This window comes from Psammomys obesus, unplaced genomic scaffold, assembly GCF_907164565.1.
Source record: "Psammomys obesus unplaced genomic scaffold, mPsaObe1.curated_primary_1811, whole genome shotgun sequence".
Taxonomy (NCBI): Eukaryota; Metazoa; Chordata; class Mammalia; order Rodentia; family Muridae; genus Psammomys; species Psammomys obesus.
This window is the reverse complement of record NW_026596085.1, coordinates 747,958-766,491: the sequence shown is the minus strand read 5'-3', so window position 1 is coordinate 766,491 and position 18,534 is coordinate 747,958. Positions and strand designations below refer to the sequence as shown.

Sequence of the window (18,534 nt, the reverse complement as noted above, 5' to 3'; positions counted from 1 at the left end):
TGAAGACTGCGTGGCCTCCCGGGCAGGGAACCAGCTGTGCCAAGACTTTTCAGGATTGTGCCCGCCATGTTACATGGGAGTTATGGTACATATAACTTGAACTATACATTAAAATTTACCTTAGCCTTATTTTAAGCACCAGCTAGTGTGCTGTTTGCTGCGACATGGAGTCTTGCTCTCTAGCTCAGGCTAGTCTACATCTCTGTCATGTAGACCAGGCTGGCCTCAAACGCTTGATCCTTGTGCCTCAGCCTTCCAGCCAGCAGAACGCTGTGCCGTGTAGCCCGTGGTAAGTGTCATCGCAGTGGCTGGCTAGTTCAGGGGTTGCTAATGAATGACCATTGCAGTAAAATAGTCATCGACGGGCTGCCTGAAACCCTTACAGGCTGGCTGTACCTGACCCTGCTTTCAGAGGCTTCGCTTTTGTTCCTCTTGCTCCAGCTCTGATCGTAAACACTTTTTATTTCCCGAATCTGGGTACTGGACGGCTGAGCGGCAGTGGAAGGGGAACATGCTGGTTAGTTGCTACCTTGGCACACAGCTTAAGCTCAGAGCTCAGGGGGCTGAGGCAGATGGATCTCTATGAGTTTGAGGCCAGCTTGGTCTACATAGGAAGTTCTGGGACAGCCAGGGCTAGGTAGTGAGACCCTGTGTCTAAAACGCAGCATTAGAGAGCAGACGAAGGCAGGGGAGCAGTAGGTGGCTGCTTGGGGGGGGGGTTCACTCCTGGAGTAGGGTCACAGTGGTAGTTTCTGGCCAGGGGATTAGGGGTAAAAGCTGAGTCTGTATAGGCGTAGGTGAGAGGGAAAGCGCTCAACAATTCTCCTCAGGGCCCAGCAGCCAGCTTCACCAAAGGCCCTCCCTGTTGGTGGTGTGCCCTCATCCTCCAGTGCCCAGCATGATGCCAGCCCTGTGTCCCTGGCTCAGGCCCTGTCTGTGTGCGTCCTGCGGGGGGGGGGGGGGGCTGCCTCCTGCATCTCCTCTAACGCAGGCCTCAGGGAAGCAAGGTTTAGACTGGAGAAAGGGGGCCCGTGGGGAGAGGCGGCGCCGGAGACAGGCCTCTGTGGGCTGCGGGATGAGCAGGCTTTTTCTACCTGATTGCCGCCGAGGTTGTGGCAGACATACATGATGAGAGGCTTCCCTCCTCCTCGGTTGTTCTCGCCCACATCCAGGCACTGGTTGCTGCCGAGGTTCTTGATCTGCACAAAGCGGGGGGGGGGGGGGGGGCAGGACAGCTCAGCTGGGTGTGGGGCCCACCTGGACAGATTTTCCCTCTCTGTGCACGAACCCTGGAGCTCACACTGTAGCGGGGCTGGGAGGAACTGGGCGGGGCTGGGCAGGGCAGGTGACCTCTGCAGGGGAACAGTCTTAGGATGCCCAGTCTGGAGAGGTCTTCAGCACTAGGGAGCTGATCCTCAGCATCTCCGGGGACTTGCCCGAAGCTGGGGCCTCGCCTCACAACATGTCTTAACACGCCTCCCGGGGAGTCTCACAGACTCAAAGCTTAAGAATCTCTACTCATAGTTTATCAGGTTTTAACTACTGGAGGAAGCCCCAAAGTCTCCTCCGTCCTCCTGGCTCATCTTGTCTGTTGCTGTACCGCATGGTCTTGACTTTCTGGGGTGGCCCCGGCGATTGGCAGGCTAACTTACGGCTCCGTAGAAGGTGGGGTTCAGGTCAGGGACAAACATCTCTGGGTAGACATTGTGCAGGTACCAGGAGAAGTTGTGGCAGCTTAGCTGTTCCCTCAGTTTCAGTCGCTCCGAAATGTCACCGAAGTCATTCTGTCAACCAAGCGAGTCCCCTCAAGAGTCAGTGCCACAGCCCAGGCCCTTCCGTGTAGACGGAGGCAGGCTCCCTCTCCTGTCTCTTTTCCTTCCTCTCCTTCCCCTCGGAGGGATGCTGGGACTCCCCAGGCAGAGGGCAGCCTCAGGGCCTGGTGTGCTTGGGGCAGTGGCCAGAGTTCTGAGGAAGGAAGGGAGATCGGATGGTCCGCCACTGTGTGGCTGACAAGGGGCCGGGATCTCACGCTTTGCTCCCCAGACACCCAGAGATTTACCTCCTGGGCCATCTTCGATGCCTGCAGATTCCTCCTGTAGAAAATCTTCTTGTAGTTGTCCATCCACACCTCAGCCAGGCGTACCTGGTTGCGCGCAATGACGCTGGTGCCCTTGGGGAAGGTGTGGGGACTCTTGGTACGGAACACGTGGCCTACCACAGAGCAGGGGATGATCTCCAGCTGTCCCCCACACTGCCATACCTGACACAAAAGAAGACAGGATGGGGCCTTCAGCAGGTTGGAGGGCAAGCTCCCCAGGACAGCACAGGTCCTGCGTGAGTAATCGTCACCCTTCCCATCCCTGGAGAGAGAGACACGGTGGCCCTCCCAGGGCATGGCTGCCCACTTCCAGGCTCTCTGTCTGCGCTGCGCACTCTGGGTGAGTGATTCTGGGATGTTGTCAGGGTCCACGGCAGAGGTCCCGTGCCATGTGTGTACCTCCGGCTCTGGCCACTCGACTCTCTGATCTGGTGTGAAAGCTTAGCTGGGGGAGGTCACAGAAAACCCGAATTCCCCCAGACCAGCATCCGTCAGAGGCCTGCGGTCCCTGGGAGTGCCACTCTTCTAGCGGAGAGCCTGGCTCAGGGACAGAGGCCCTTCTCTACGCCAGCAGGCTGGCTGCAGACTCGTGCCCCACTGGTCTCTTTTGGGCCTCGGGAGGTGCCCGCTCTTCACCTTTGCTTTGGCAGCAACAGAGTCCACAGTCACAGCCACAGCCACACCAGGAAGCAGTCACATGCTTGATGTGAACCAGACTCGGGGAGGCAACTCCATTAAGGAGCTCTTTCTCCTATCACTTTCTTGTGGCACGGGGATTCACGCAGCCTTTAAGGCCAATCCCTTCTATTTTGATTTGCCTCGTTCTCAGACTTCCTCGGAGTTCTGCCTCCATCAGGAGTGGGTCCCACCGCCTGTCTCTCAGTTATGAAGAGCTCGTTGAAAGCACACGGGGAAAACCCATAGGCTGCCCCAGCAGCGCCCCTTGGCTTGGGAAGAGGGGCCTGATTTTTCCAAAATGGAGGATGATAACCACTTCCTGTTTCACCTTCACCCAAACCATTTCCCATAGCCTCCAAGAAACAGTCCTAAGTTCGATCCTCACTTCTCCTATTACCCCTTTCCTCTTTCTTCAGGTTCTGCCCTGGAATTTGGTCCAAGCCATCAGTCTGCTCTCCATGGCCCTGAGAGGGGAGCCGTGGCAGGAAGCAGACACCCTATCATTTCTGACGAGACCTTGCCCGGACATCCCCTGAGATGTTGGGGTTCCATCCTCCAGGCCTTCTCCATCCTCACCCGGAAGGACATTTCCACATTCTCTCCTCCCCAGATCTCCATCTGGTCGTCGTAGGTGCCGATGTGCTCAAAGTAGGCCTTGGAGATGGAGAAGAGGCCGCCGGCGAACGTCGGGGATCTGGAGGGACAGGGGAGACGCACACGTGTCATGGCTGCCTGGCATCTGCTGCCCTCGTAGGCACTGGGTGTGTGGACAGGGAGGTTACTCAGCTTGGTGTGGGGGACTGCTAAGGGTTCTGATTCCCAGATGAAGGTGGCTCAAGGGCACAGACCCAAGTCAAGACTGGGCTGGTGCAGCAAGGTGGCGTCATGGGAGTCCAGCGTGGGGATCTCCTGGACCTGCCCTGTCTCCCTGATGTTACTCCCACAGCTTTTCTAGGAAAGCTCAGAGAGCCCTAGAACTCCAGATGAGCACGCTGAAGCTAACCTGCTCTTGAGAGTGTCTTACAGGCCTCCCAGACCAACGGGCTCGCTGACAAATTAGCCATGAGGATAAATGTCACTCAGGATTGACCCGGTAGGCTCCCCCCAACAGGCGGTAGCCTCTAAGAAACACCTGTGCATCCCGGCCTGCTTCCTGGGACGCTGAGTCTCTTAGCTCTCATCTCAGCCACCCACCATCCTGAAAACGGCCACATGAGGCCAGTTTCTAGCAAGCCACATGTGCTGCTGGGCACCTGAGTGAGTGACACAACCATCCCCAAACTCTGGAGCCTTGTCCTACCGTTGGACAGTCCTTGCAGAGGCCAGGGCGTTAGTGGCGGGTGGGGGCCAGGTGCCCTGCCCTTGACGGTGGTGCCACGGTGTGCCTGGCCCCGGCCTGGGTGGGGTAAGGGTTTGTTGCTATGCACTCCAAATAAAGGTTCGTAGGCAAGCAGAAAGCCCGCAGGGAGTGCTGATCCTTTCCTATCGTCTCTTTCCCCGCGTCCTTTCAAGATGGGCTCTAACTATTGCCCAAGCTTTCCTAGAACTTTGTCTTTGTAGCTCAGGCTGGCCTAAAATCCATAATGATCAGGACAGGCAAACAAAGGCACACAGAATGCAAAACCATGGGGCACCTCAGAGTCACTCCTCAACCCGTCAGCTTGAGATGAAGGTTAAAACAGCATCGCGAGCTTGGGGAGTCGGCTCATCTGCTAAAGTGCCAGGCCTGAGTTCAGATCCCGAAGACTCAGGTAAGCTCTGGGAAGGCACCTGTCGGCTACGCAAGCAGAGACTGGATCCCAAGAGTTAGAACACCAGCTATGCTGGTGAGCTCTGGGTGTAACCAGGAGGCAGTTAAGGATGACCCCCAACATCAACCCTGGGTGCGTGAACACACGGCAGGGACACCCCATCGCATGCCCTTCCTTACACTGTGTGTTTCCCCCTCTTTCTCAGGCTCCGAAATCCTGGTACCAGGTGAAATTGGCACTCAGATGTCTGCCCTCGGTTCCTGGCAAGCGTGGGACCACCTGCTTGACTGGCTTATACTGCCTCGTTATCTCTCTTATCTCTTAAAAATCTTTCCCCTCTGGTTTCTTTATACTCTGCTCTCTAAGAAAAATATAACTCAAGATTATGCTATAAACTCTTATCTAAGGATTTATGTGATTTGCTCATTGGGTATGATGTTTATTTTTATTTTTTTTATTACATATACAGTGTTCTGCCTGCAGGCCAGCAGAGGGCACCCGATCTCATTATAGATGGCTCTGAGCCACCATGTGGCTGCTGGGAATTGAACTCAGGATCTTTGGAAGAACAGCCAGTGCTCTTAACCTCTGAGCCATCTCTCCAGCCCTGATGTTTAAATTTTAAGTTCAAAAACCTCTTGTTTAGAACATACATACGTGTGCATATGTGTTTGTAACATCTATAGAAACACAGCAACCGTGCTGACCACGTGGCCTGCCACCTGCCACGTGGCCCCACCGTCTTAAGATGACCACATGGCGTAAGGAAACAGCTATAAAGCCTCTTAGTCCTAATGAACGAACGAGCTAGTTACTATTTTACCTTTTTTTTTTTTAATGAAGTTAACAACAAATCTCGTTTTAAATTGGTATGGATTTTTATAGAAGTTCAAACTTACACTTTTTACAACATTCTGTATCTGTGGCTCAATCCTGGTTTCAATCCTGTTCTTTAGATGATGGCGATCTTTCAAGGTTATAAAGGTCTGCTCAGATGGACAAGCTAATATAGATGTGTGTCTAACTACTCATGCATTTGCTCGTTCTTGGATGCACGAATGAGCGCTGTTTCTTTCTCTGGCCGCCAGCTGCCTGTGCTCAGGGTTCACCTCCAGGCCTTCTGGCCAATGGATTTGGTATAGTAAATTCAAATGTAATTTTAAGGTTGTTTTAAACTGTTCTACTGTACTGCTGACTCTAGAAAAGGGTTGTTGTTCACCCCTTCTCAGACCCAGGCATGCTTTAAAGTTCAGGGTCAAAACCAGGATATGATTGAACTCATAACTCAGGGTCAGTAGTTAAAAGCTTGTGCTTAGAGAATCTAAACCATGTGAAGGTTCCAGAGATACTTTTAAGTTGGGATTTATTAATTCTAGAGACATTCCGTTGTTTACAGTGTTAAAACTTGGTTATTATGCTCTATCTTCACTCTTAAGAGGTTAAAAATCACTACCTCAAAAATACGTTTTTGCTAATGTTACTAATCTATAACATGGCTTTAGATTTTTGTAAGCTCTAGACTTTTTATGAGCCAAATCGTACAGGAAGCTGTTGTGCTCTATCCTGCCAACCATAAAAAGGTCCAAGAGTTCCCAGTCTCTTTACAGACTATGGGTATGAATTTTAAGGCTCCATTGTAACAGGGATGGAACCTAAAGCCCAAGCCTTTAATGATCAAGAAATGCAAGTCAGCAGCCAGTCATCTTAAAATGACCAAATCCTGTAAGGTGTGCAGAAATACGCTTGCAGTCATGCTAAGAAACAACGTGCTTGATGGCAGGATTAAGCTTTTCTTAGCCTCCTGCACACGTTTTCATAGCTGAACAGAAAGTGACTAGAAACAAAGTTTGTCTATATACATCTCCTTGAGATGGACGTGGCCCTCAAACACTGCATAATTACAGATCATAACACTCTGTTTTATGCTTGCAAGGTATAGTTTAGAGCAGATATAGTTAAGGTATAGTTTAAAGACAGACAGATTGCTTAACTCAAATATGCTAGCCCTCAAAACTGTCAGAGACCTGCTGAATGTGGCATTTAACATGTTTAAACTTATTATGACAAACAGAGACTCTCAAATCCTAACAGTAACTCCACAGGTCTCTGAGAAGATTTGGGCACAAAGGCAGATGACTTCAACCCTGGTTTGTGGTACACTAACCACTGGGAAGACTGCCCCAATGCATAGCCTGCTGCTAGGGCCTGGCCTGAACCGTGGACAAACTGGACACCCGGAGAGTCATTGCCTCATATTGCTCAAAACGAGGCGAGATCAGTCTCCCCCATGCTGTTCCTCCAAAGAAAAAGCCTCTCATCTTCTGTGCCTGATGGCCAGGCCAGAGTGCCTCTGCCTGTGCTGACATGGAGACCCCAGGACCCTGGGACAACTGTCCAGGTAGTGGACTGTGGACTGCCTGGTCATCTCTGTCATTTTGATTGGCACACAGATTCATTTAGGTTATAATTTATCCTTCTCAGGTCTGATCACATTGGTGGCTAAGCTAATGGAAGCTTGACACTGGAGAACAGACAATTAGGTCCTTATCCCACAGTAATCCACTATATTAGCTCATTGGTCAATTCACTCGCTAGTTGATACTACTGACTTCTAGATCTCTTATTTGACAGGGGAACAGGTTTGCCTTGCTCACAGACCTCATGTTAAAGATAAACAGGCTCATGCCTCCTCAGTCTTCCTAGAGAACCTATATCTAGACACAGTCTTAAAACTGTTCAGAGATTTGACATTAATCACTGGAGCTCTGACTTTAACTCTGGTTTAAAAAAAAAATTCCACTATACAATCCACTATCATGGTTCCAAGCTCAAAGTCTTAAATTTCCTTTGGTTTGCCTTTAAGTATAGACTTGAAAATGTTTCTCATTGTGCTGGATTTACATACATTCAGTCTTCTGGAGAGAGGGGAGAAGTCCCTCTCTCATGATGTGTCAAAAATCAAGACCAAGTGAGGTTTTGCTCCTTCTCCTTCACGGAAGGCTTCTGCCGAGTGAGTTCAGGGAGATATTTCCCAAGCCTCTGCGATGCTGTAACACAAACGTGTGTGTCCGCTTCCTTTCCCTACGGTGTGTATTTCACTGCGGGTTACAGACAAGGGTGACGCTAACGTGTCTAAAACTTATCTTCTTTGTAAACCTAAAAAGGTTCTTGTAAGCTACAGGAAATCCCCCCGATCCACCTCTTAGGTCAGACAAACTCCGGATGAGTACTGTCAATCAAGAGTCCAAGTTCCCCACCTGTGGCCTATCTCAGAGGGTGGGATTGCTCCCCTTTCTCTAGTTTTGGAACCCCACCTCCTATAACTACTAAAACCATGGGATCCAAAAGTTTCAAATGTGTACTTAAAAAAATTTATTTTTTTCTCTCTAGCCTCCTTAACTTTGTCTTCTTTCTGCCCCGTGTGTGTTCCATTGGCCCATCAGGCCCAGGTGTTTCTATGTCACAACAGCACTGAAGCAGCTACCACAGGTGCTCTAGGCTAGCCTCGCACCCTGCGTCAGCTGGGCTGCACTTCCCTTCTAGCCGCAGGTGTTCTCAGACTCTGGACAGCAGTAAAACAGCGGCTCGGCCAGGACGTCTCCAGCCCTCCCCCTCCCCCATTCTCTTAGGGTCCCCAAAGATGGCATCGCCCTGGGTCAGCAGGAAGCAGTGATTCTGAACATGATGCCCTCACTCCCAGTTCCCCACTCCTTCCTAGTTCCTCATTTTTTTATATTAAACGAAAGGGGAGGAATGTTATTCCAATAGCCTGCTGCTAGGCTGCCTAACAACCTCTGATGTCATCGCCCGACGAGCCAGGTGTGCGCCAGGTGTGTGCCGGACAAAGAGGACCTGCCCACCAGCCCTCGCCCTCTTGCCCCTCTTTCTCTTACACTCTCATGCTCTCAGTTTCTCTCCCTCTCACTGTCTCTGTCTCTCTGTCAAGGGCACCCTCCTCTCTCTCTCTCCCCCCTCCTTCCTTCCCACAATAACTGCCTTTCATACCAAATATTTTGAGGTAGATTATTAATACATATGTTATAACAGAGACCCCTTTGGTGGTCACATACCAAATACCCTGCATATTGGATATTTACGTTATGATTCCTAACAGTAACAGTATTGCAGTTATGAAGTTAGCAACAAAACGATTTTACAGTTGGGAGTCACCACAACATGAGGGATTACATCACAGAAGACTGTTACGATGCTGAGAGAGAATGAAGTGCCAGAATTTGCCCTAGGACACTGAGCACAACAGACACATGAAACCTGAGCAGAGGTAGCCAGCCACGTGGTAGAGCTTAGAAAGGGTTCAGTCCTTACTTACGGGGTATTAGTTATGAGCAAGTCAGGGATCATGCCTAGCTATATTGTCCTGGGCTTTTGTAAATATATTTAAGTCTAAGAGTTGTTATATCTGGGGACAGGGACGTGGGTAAAGAACACGGGTTACAGAAAACCCCTTCTGCATTACCATGTGGCCCTTTCATGAAAAGCACAGAGCAACTGTGTAACAAGCCTGTATCTGTTCCTTCTCCCTCACCCCTGCCCAGGCTGAATCTACGGCTTTGCACATGCTGGGCAAGTGTTTATTTGAACCCACGGTAGCCCAACAGTCGTTGACTTTGTGATCCTCTTGTCTCAGCCCAGAGCTAGTTATGTGCTAGATAATTTTAGCTTGACATAGGTAAAGTCATCTGAGAGGACAGAGCCTCATTTGAGAAAATGCTTCCATGAGATCAGGCTGTAGGCAGCCTGTAGGGCATTTTCATAATTAGTGATTGATGAGGTAGGGTCCAAAGCATTGTGGGTAGTGCCATCCCTGGGCTGGTGTCCTGGGGTCTGTAAGCAGGCTGAGCAAGCCATGATGAGCAAGCCAGTAGGCAGCAACCTCCATGGCCTTTGCATCAGCTCCTGCCTCCGGGTTCCTGCTCTGTTACAGTTCCTGTCCTGACTTCCTTCAATCATGAACAATGATGTCAAAGTGTAAGCCAAATAAACTGTTTCCTCCCCAATTTGCTTTTGGTCATGGTGTTTCATCATAGCAATAGAAACCCTAACTAAGACAGATTACAAGCCTGTATGGCCAGGCCCAGCATCTATTTTCTTTTTCTGAGTCTTTTCAGAGATAGTGAGTAACCTGGGAGCCCATGGCTACCCATGACAAAGGTTATTCAGCAATGACCTCCCCCTCCGCCGTCCCCCACCCCCTGGCATCTCTCTCCCACTCTGCAAGCAGAGGTCCTGGCTTTCTCCAGGTAGGTGAGCAAGGTGTGATGGTGTGAGGCGGGGCAGTCCACGCCACAGCTGGCTTCGTCCCGCAAGGACGGGCCCTGGTCTACCCTGTGCTAGCTGCAGGATCTGAGGTAAGCTGGCCACTGCCGCGGGTGTCCGCATTCTCACTTGTGAAAACAGGCTAGCGGGAGGACCGGAGCAGTGCTCGTGTGGGGTGGTACAGGGCCCTGGGCTGGGTGGGTGGGGCCGGTGGGGGCTCACCAGGATCCAGTCCTTACTTGATGGGGTACGTCTCATCCTTGCGCCTCTGCTTCTCGTGTTCGGGGAGCGTCTCCCAGCCGAAGGTCAGGCTCCAGTCGAAGTTGCCACGGCTGTGGACTTTGCCTCTCTGCACGGGTCTGGAGAACTGGAAGGTGTTGAGGTCGATGGTGACAATGTCGGGGCTCACTACCACTGTCTTATCCTCGGCGATGCGAGCCAGGAGGGGCTCCAGCCAGCCGTGGAAGCACTCGCCTGCAGACCAGGCCGGAAGGGAAAGCTCAGGGGCCTCGCCATGGCTGAAGCCTCAACTGAGGAGGCCCAGGAGGACTGGGGGCACCCACACACGCCCACAGCTGTAGGGGGCACAGAGCAGCTCCTGAGAGGTGGGGGTGGCAGGCCTTGGGGAACAGCCTGGTCATCACCAGTCAGATGCAAACTGCCATGACCCAGCTTTCTTAGTGTGAAACGACTCTCCCCCTCACTCCTGCCAGCCAGCCGTGGGGGATCTTTCCTCTTCCTTCTGAGAGCTTTGTTAAATAACCCCTGCTGGCTAGAACTCGCTGTGCTGAGCAGGGCGGCCTCAGACTTGCAGTTATCCTCCTGCCTCTACTACCAAATGCTGAGATAGCAGGCGCCGGTCAGCATGCCTAGACAGCTCTGGACTTAGAACGGACATAGGTTTTGCGTTCCTTCATTGTTCTAGGCGATTTTCTGCTTTGCCTGCTTGTGTGTCTGTGTGTCACACGTGTGCCTTGTGTCTGCAGGGGTCACCCTAGAACAGGCGCTCTGGGCAGTTGGGAGCCATCATGGGTGTCCTGGGAGCCAAACCCTGGTCCTCTGCAAGAACAAATGTCCCTAACCTCCAAGCCAGCTGTTGAGCTCCTATTTTACTTGGATGACACTTTGTTAGCTGAGCAAGGAAAGTGAAGTTCTGCTAATGGCCGAGTAAGAAGGAAGCCGGGGTTCCTGAGACAAGTCTAGAGTTCTCTGCTTTCTATCGTTCTTCCAGAAAAAATCCGTGCACGGAGGTGTTTTGGTTTCAGAGTGTGTGTGTGTGTGTGTGTGTGTGTGTGTGTGTGTGTGGCAGGGGGCTTGTGAACTCCACCTAGCCCTATAGAAAAGGCGTTTCTGGTGGAGATGGGGCTTCTCCTCAGGGTGCACACGAGGGTAAGTGGTGATCCCTCGCACTGCCGGCTCTTCTCAGTCACCAAGGCCTCAGCCTGGAGCGTGAGGGCTGGCTGGCTCAGCCCCAGGCCTCTCTCCCCCCACAGAAGGACAGGATGCTCTCAGCCCGCCCATCAGTGCCCTACCCACTCACAGTGTGCGTCCAGGAACGTGAGCACCTCGGCCCGCGCCACGCTGGCACCCAGCAGCCGCGCCGTGATGAGCCCCTTCCGCTCGCGCTGCCGCACCACGCGCACGATCTGCAGCTGCTGCACGTGCCGCTCCAGCCTCTCCTTCAGGTGTTCTGCAAGGGACGAGGCCGTGGTCGCCAGCAACTCACTAACCCCCTCCCCCCGTGGGCACCAAGTGCGAGTCCTCCCCCCACCCCGGCCCCCGGCTCCAGCAGGTCCGAACGTCAACCCTCCCACACACGCCTGTTTCCGGACGCTGTGAGGACAGCTGTGCCAGCAGCGTCCTGTGCCCATGGCCACCTCCCCACTGAGGGGATGGGGATTGAACCCAGGGCCTTGTGAGTGCCGGACAAGTGATCCACCATTAAGCTGAGCCCCGCTGGAACCTAATTTCTTACTTCCTCCAAGCACACTTAACATATTAAAAGGGCTGCGGGTACAGCGCAGTGGCAGGGCGCCTTCCTCTCCAGCACTGTAACACCGACAGAGAACAATTTTCTGTTTTAGAGACACAGTCAAATGTGGCCCAGGCTAGCCTTGAACTCTTGGCCATCCTGCCTCCACCTCCCCTCTCAAGTGCCCAGGAAGAAGATATGCTTTTCATAAAAGAACAATGTATAGACATGTAAGATATATGTCACACACACACACACACACACACACACACATACACACACGCACACACACACACTCATTTAGAGCTTTGCACCAAGTGCCAGGGGCTTGCACAGCATTAGGGACCCATGCAGAGCCGGGAGCATGGGAGCTGTGGCCACAAACTGCCTGGCGCAGCGTCTCTCCCCCGAGGAAGCCCTGCTGCCCCCTCTCTGCTCCTTGCGCAGCGCAAACCTCAGCGCTTCCCCCCCCCCCCTTTGTGGGGAAGCCAGAAGACACTCTTTCTGGCCACAGGGTGCCAGTCTCGGGCCCTCTGAAGGAGCAGCGTGCACTCTTGACTCCTGAGCCGTCTCTCCAGCCCTCTCCTGCTCTCAACTGCAAAGTGAGGTCGTGTGTAGTTTTAGCAGTGGACGATGGCAGTGACAATTGTGTGTGTCCCCTCTCCCCTCCAGCTGTGGGCTCACAATTGGGCTTTGCTCCGTGTACAGCACTCTGCAAATCACAGGTCCTGAAGCAATTTAGTGAGTTGTCACTAACCACACACACACACAAACACACACCCCAAATACTTGGACACCTACTACGTGCCAGGCACTACTGCAGGCTTTCATGCTCACTTCCATTCTGAGGCTCTGGAACAGGACACCCCTGCCCCAGGGTTAACAGACATGGAGTCCAGGCTTCCCCAGTAAACATGAGGGTGCTGACAGGACCCTGGGCAGTAGAAGACCGACTTAACAAGTGTGGCTTTCCCGGGTGGGCATGTCTCTTGGCCCCCTAGCTGTGTATGGTCTTGTGTCTCCCCCTGTTGACAGCTGCTCTTTGGTCCCGGCCTGGGAGAGCAGAGCCCCAGGGACACCGGGTATCATGTGAAACTTGAGCTCTTCTGGGTTTTCTCCTCCAGCCCTCCTGGTAGGCAAGTAACCCTGACCCTTGGCCTTGTGAGTGAAAGCTCCGGGCGGTCACCTGAGTCGGGCCTGTCTTGCTCCAGAAACAGGCCCCTTCTCTGCTGCCAGGATCCGGCTGCTCCATTTAGCCTCACATGGTGACTTCCACCCAGCGGTGACTGAGCAAGCACAGCGCACTGTCCAGAGGCTGGACACTGGCCTTTGCGGGGTGGGGTGGGGTCTGCCATCACACGACACTTGAGCCATGAGCTGGCCTGGTGCTGCTGACAGGCTGGATCCTCCAGAGACCCCCACCCCCTCTCAGCTGTACTCACAGGAAACAGAGATAACCCGCGGGCAGCATCACAGGAAGTGGGCTGTGTGGTAAGACGGTGAGGAGCCTTGAGCTGTGACTTCCAGGGCTCCTCAGTTCTCCCACGCCTTCCTTCCAGCATCGGGGCTGGGTTGGGCTGAGGAGGCCGGTTCTGGGCCTCGCAGCCGTCTGTCTGTCCTGCTCTGCTGGAAACGGGTCCCGGGGCAGAACCTAGCACAGCTGAGCAAGGAGGCAGGCGGGAGGCGTGGGGTCTACGTGCCTCAGCCGGCAGCCCGTGACTTAGGTTCCGCAGCCCACCACTACCACCCGACCCCCCACACCCTTCACAGGGCTTTCTCTAAGTCACAGTGTGGGGCCCCCTCCCAGCCTCTCGGTCTTCACTGGGATGTCTGACAGAAACCTGGTCTAATGGGAACCGGAAGAGAACTCTGGACCCCAGTCTAAGTCTCCACCCAGTTTCTCCGTGTGGCCTTGGCAGCGGCATCCCTCTAACTGCTCCGCCCTGAAGCCAAATGGATCCTGCCTGCCCTTCCCCTGCTGAATTGGTTCCTAACCCTCTCCTCCTGTCACCCCAGCTGAAGGCAGCTGCCACAGCCTCTGCTTCACGTCGTGCAAGATATGGACGCCACCTTAAACAGCACTTTCTGTGCCTGGCGGTGGCAGCGCACACTTTAATCCAAGCAGAGGCAGGCAGGGATCTTGAAGTTCAAGGCCAGCCTGGTCTACAGAGTGAGCCCGGGACAGCCAGGGCTACACAGAGAAACCCTGTCTCGAAAACCCATAAACAATCACAAACAAGAAGCAAAAAACAGGCTGAAGGGTCTATCTAGCTTAGTCCCAGAACATTCACCTCGCGAGTGCAAAGCCCTAGGTTTGGTTCCCAGCACTTGAAAAATGCAACCAAACAGCAATAAAGAAAAAGAAAACCCACCCCATAATTATAACATAATCTAACAATTTCACTTCTGGGTACAGCTCAAAAAGAATTCAAAACAGGGACTGAAACAGATAATCATATACCTGCTCATAGCAGGGTTATTCATAAGAGCCACCGCTGAGACCTGAATGTCCACCAGCAGATGGACGCGTAAGCAAAACGAAGTGTGTCTACACCAGGGAATGCTACTCGGCCTGGAAAGACACGGAATCCCGACCTGGTCCACACACAGATCCTGAAGGCAGTGTGGCAGTGAAAGCAGCCTGTCTCCAAAGACAGCTGCTACATGGTTTCACCTTTATGGGTGCCTAGAGTGCTCAAACTCACAGGCAGGAGGGGGAGAGGTGCTGCCAGGTGCTGGGGCAGGTGGGGCCAGGGGGATGGTTCAGACAGTGACAGCACCGCGCTCTGTGACCCCCAGAACTTCCACAGAGGGATGAGAGGCAGAGGCAGGATTCAGACCAAGATAAACGTGCCCAAAAGTTGACCTCTGACCTCCACACATGCTTGCACACGCACACACACTTTAAAAAAAATTTTTTTTTTTGAGACACAGTTTCTGTATCTAGCCCTGGTTGGCTTAGAACTCAATAGGCCTGCTGTCCTCAAACTCACAGAGACCCACCTGCCTCAGCCAACGTCACACTTGGCTAAACAAAATCCTTTTTAAGAAGAGAGAGAAAACCGTGGTGAACACGGGAGAGGGAGGAGTCCTGCCTGATATGCAGAGGGCCCGGGTTTGGTTATCAGCATCAGATAGACAAAAAGAGCTGCTCATACATTTAAAAGAAATACATCAAATCCATACATTAAAAATAATGTACGGTGGCGCATGCCTGTGATCCCAGCGCTCAGGAAGGCAGAGGCGGGCGGGTCTCTAAGTCCGAGTTCAACCTGGTCTGCAGATGGAGTTCCAAGATGGCCAGGGCTACACAGAGAAACCCTGTCTCAAAAAAAACCCACATAGATAGCTAGACGGACAGACAGTTAGATGATAGATAGACAGACAGACAGACAGATGTAAAACGGAAAACGATGCTACCGGCGCTCTCACATCTTGCATGGCTCAAGAGAGGGCACACTCACCCGCCACTGTTTCCACAGGTCCCCTCCCCTGCTCACTTCCTTTCAGCCGCGCCAGCCTGCACACCAGGCCTGAGGGGCCTTGCTTTGGCTGCTGTTTTTGTGGGACACCCTGCATGGCCTTCCCTGACTCTAATGGTTCCTTTTCGCTCAGTGCAATAGCTACCATTTTCTGGCGCCGCAGAGATGGCGCAGTGGTTAGGGGCCCTTGCTACCCTGGCAGGGACTTCAATTTGGTTCCCAGAAGCCGCTTCAGGCAGCTCACAACTGTCTGTAACATGACCTCCGGCCCTCTTCTTGCCTCTGTGGTATTACGCTCTCATGCCCGTATCCATACAGAAACATATTCACACGCACATAAGTAAAAATAAGATCTTACTGAAAAAGCCAAAGTGAGGGTGTTAGAGAGATGGCTCCTCAGCTAAAAGCACTTGCTGCTCTTGCGGAGGACACGGGTTGGTTTCCAGCGCCTACGTCGCGGCTCACAGCCATCCTCAACTCCGGTTCTAGGGAATCCAAGGCCCTTTTCCGGCCCTCATGAGTACCAGGTATGTACAGGTGCACTTACATACATGTAGGTGAGACACTCATGTACATAAAATATGAAAATATAAAGCACAATAATAGTCTCGCTTTTCAACTAAAAAAATAAAAAAAATTAAACTCCAAGAAGACCGAACAGTTAGGGGTGAAGTCCGGGCTCCGGTTCTGACTTGTTGGGGGATAAAAAAGCCCCCACCAGGCACAAGGTCTCTTCCACAAGTGTCAGATACCCGTATGCTCAGGGTTGCAGGGCCGCTGTGGGGCACCGGGGGAAAAGGACAGAAGTCAGAGCAGTGTCCTTCAGACACAGCCCTTTTGTGTGTGTAACAAGAGCCCGTTAATCTGCTCAAACAGTCCAACTCATGGGAAACTTTATCCCGTGTGGACAGGCGTGCACAGGTTGCTGACCTCAGGGTCTTTCTGTTCCCCAGTCAACTGCAGGAGAGTCTCCCGGAGTCCACGGGGCCTTGGGGAGCGCTGTGGCTGATGGCAGCGCACTGCCCTGGGATCGCGTGCAGAGATGCGGCCGTGACTAGCGTGTGGGCAGTGACAGCTCTCCAGTCAGGGAGGACAGCGGCATCCCACAGCAGGACAACGAAGGGAGCCAGCCAGAGTTCAGAATTTAGAGATGACGGAAGCGGCCTTAGGAGTGAGCGTGCCAGGGGCCCTGGAGATCCGCAGTGGTTAGGGATTCTCGATGCTCTTGCAGAGGACCCGGCTCTGATTCCCAGCGCCCACAAGGAGCCTCACAGCCACTGGAACTCCAGTTCCTGAGGATCTTCTGACCTCCCAGGGCATGCGTGCGTGACCTCCCATGCGTGCGCCTGGTATCCAGACATATGTGCAGGCAGGACACTTATACACAGAAGGGAAATAAGAACGAGACCAGGGCAAACGTAGGAGGTGAGCAGGGAGAACACAGAGTGGGGGCTGGAGAGAGCTCCGTGTTGAAGAGCGTGTTCTCGCTTCTGGAGAACCGCATTTCCAACAGCCACATCAGATGTTGCTCAGACCATCTGTAACTCCGTCTCCAGGGGGCTCTGGCTTCCCAGGGCACCTGAACTCACATGCACATACCTCCCCCACAGGCAGGCACACACACACACACACACACACACACACACACACACATATACGTGTACATATAATTAAATTATATATATAGCATTTAAGGACATAGGCCTCCTGACTTCTATGAAGAGGTAATGTCCTGGTTGGTCTTTCTCTTCCTTCCTTCCTTCCTTCCTTCCTTCCTTCCTTCCTTCCTTCCTTCCTTCCCTCCTTCCTTCCCTCCTTCCTCTTTTTCTTAGTTTTCCTTTTGTCCACTTGACACCCGAGTTATCTGAGAAGGATCCACAGTTGAGAAAATGCCTCCATAAGACTGGCCCGTGGACCAAAGCCTAAGGGACATTTTCTTCACGAGTGAGCCGAGTGAGCCCTGTGGGAGGCCGGGCCTCTGAGGGTGCGCCAGCCCTGCCCAGGTGGCCCCAGGCTCCATATAAGCAGACTGAGCAACCCATGCAAACCAGTAAGTTGTGTCCCCATGGCCTTGGCTTCAGCTCCTTCCTCTCGGTTCCGTCTTCAGTCCTTGCCCTGACTTCCCTTCCTGATGGGCAACTACAGTCTGAAATAAATCCTGTCCTTCCCAAGATACTTTTGGTCATGGTGTTGTATTGAAGCAATACAACACTGGTACGAGCTGCGGGGTGCCAGACCCGACCGTGTGTTTTTAGCAGTCTGGAGGACTCTGGAGCTTTGGCTGGAAAAGCCACTGAGTGTGAGAGCTTGATGAGCTCCTGTGGGTGCTCAGAATGGAGAGAAATGCAGAGGTGGAAGGCTGGCTTGTGAACTTTCACAGGGGAAGCTTGGGAGTCCCTTAAAGATTATACTGGGGCCATTCGACATTCTGAGTTAAAAATCTGTGGTTCTGGTCAGCTGGGGCTTGGCTGTGATTAGCAGGAGACCAGAATCACTCATGTGAAACCTTTGTCTGCTAGGACAATGGATGCTGGTCAGCTGGGGCTGGAGAATCAGCCATGATTAAGAGGAGGCCAGGCCTGCCTCTGCCTCCCAGGCGCTGGGATTAAAGGCGTGGGCTACCATGCCCAGACTTGTCTCTGATTTTCCAACACCATGAGCATTGCTGCTAGAAAGCCCCTCCCTCTTCAGAAGCCTGCTGTGCCCACTGCTTGCCCACCAGGCCCACTGTGATCTCACGCTTGGATGGCCAAGAGCCTGTCTTCCCTGGGAAACAGAGCTCCCTACGCAGAGGCTCAGCAGTGCAAGCCGCTGGAGAGGCAGGAGAGCCAGAGGCTCTGGCAGCAGCTGTGAAGCCTGGGCACAGGCCCCCTGCGGCACCTCTTCATGTCGTCAGCTTGACAGGATCTAGGGTCACAGAAGAGCCGGGTCTCTGGGCAAGCCCGTGATGGGTTAGCTCCGTTGGGTTAACTGAGGCAGGAGGGGGCACCCACAGTGCCACCAAGGAGGACAGGAGCTGAGAGAGCAAAGGCGTTCCCCACACTCTGCCTCTTGACTGTGGATTCATGTGCCCTGCTGTGCCCGGCACCTGCCACGGTTGCTTCCCCGCCACAGTGAGCTGTGACTGTGAGCCAAGAGCCGACCTAACCTCTTCTGCCTGAACCGCTTCAGTTGGAGCGTTCTTTTAAGGCTTGTTTTTCCCGGTGTGTTTGGGTGTTCTGCCTGCATATGTGTGTGTGTGTGTGTGTGTGTGTGTCTGTGCACCAGGTCGGTGTG

The 18,534-nt window shown here is 53.0% G+C and overlaps 1 protein-coding gene across 3 annotated transcripts in view; it reads right to left on the bottom strand.

Moving 5' to 3' along the window:
* The window catches only part of Galnt6 (polypeptide N-acetylgalactosaminyltransferase 6), a 35,300-nt gene that overhangs the window by 2,696 nt on the left and 14,070 nt on the right, over positions 1 to 18,534 (bottom strand). Inside the window, exons 1-7 of one of the 3 annotated variants that reach the window (XM_055627110.1) lie at positions 12,963 to 13,858; positions 11,345 to 11,494; positions 10,044 to 10,278; positions 3,353 to 3,470; positions 2,060 to 2,260; positions 1,653 to 1,784; positions 1,095 to 1,199 (exon numbers count right to left, since the gene is read on the bottom strand). In XM_055627110.1, coding sequence (XP_055483085.1) covers positions 1,095 to 1,199; positions 1,653 to 1,784; positions 2,060 to 2,260; positions 3,353 to 3,470; positions 10,044 to 10,278; positions 11,345 to 11,494; positions 12,963 to 13,338 — 1,317 coding nt within the window. In that variant the 5' untranslated portion in view covers positions 13,339 to 13,858. Of the gene's footprint in view, positions 1 to 1,094; positions 1,200 to 1,652; positions 1,785 to 2,059; positions 2,261 to 3,352; positions 3,471 to 10,043; positions 10,279 to 11,344; positions 11,495 to 12,962; positions 13,859 to 18,534 lie in introns of those variants that run through there. The other 2 variants (XM_055627107.1, XM_055627108.1) reach the window with 2 other exon arrangements.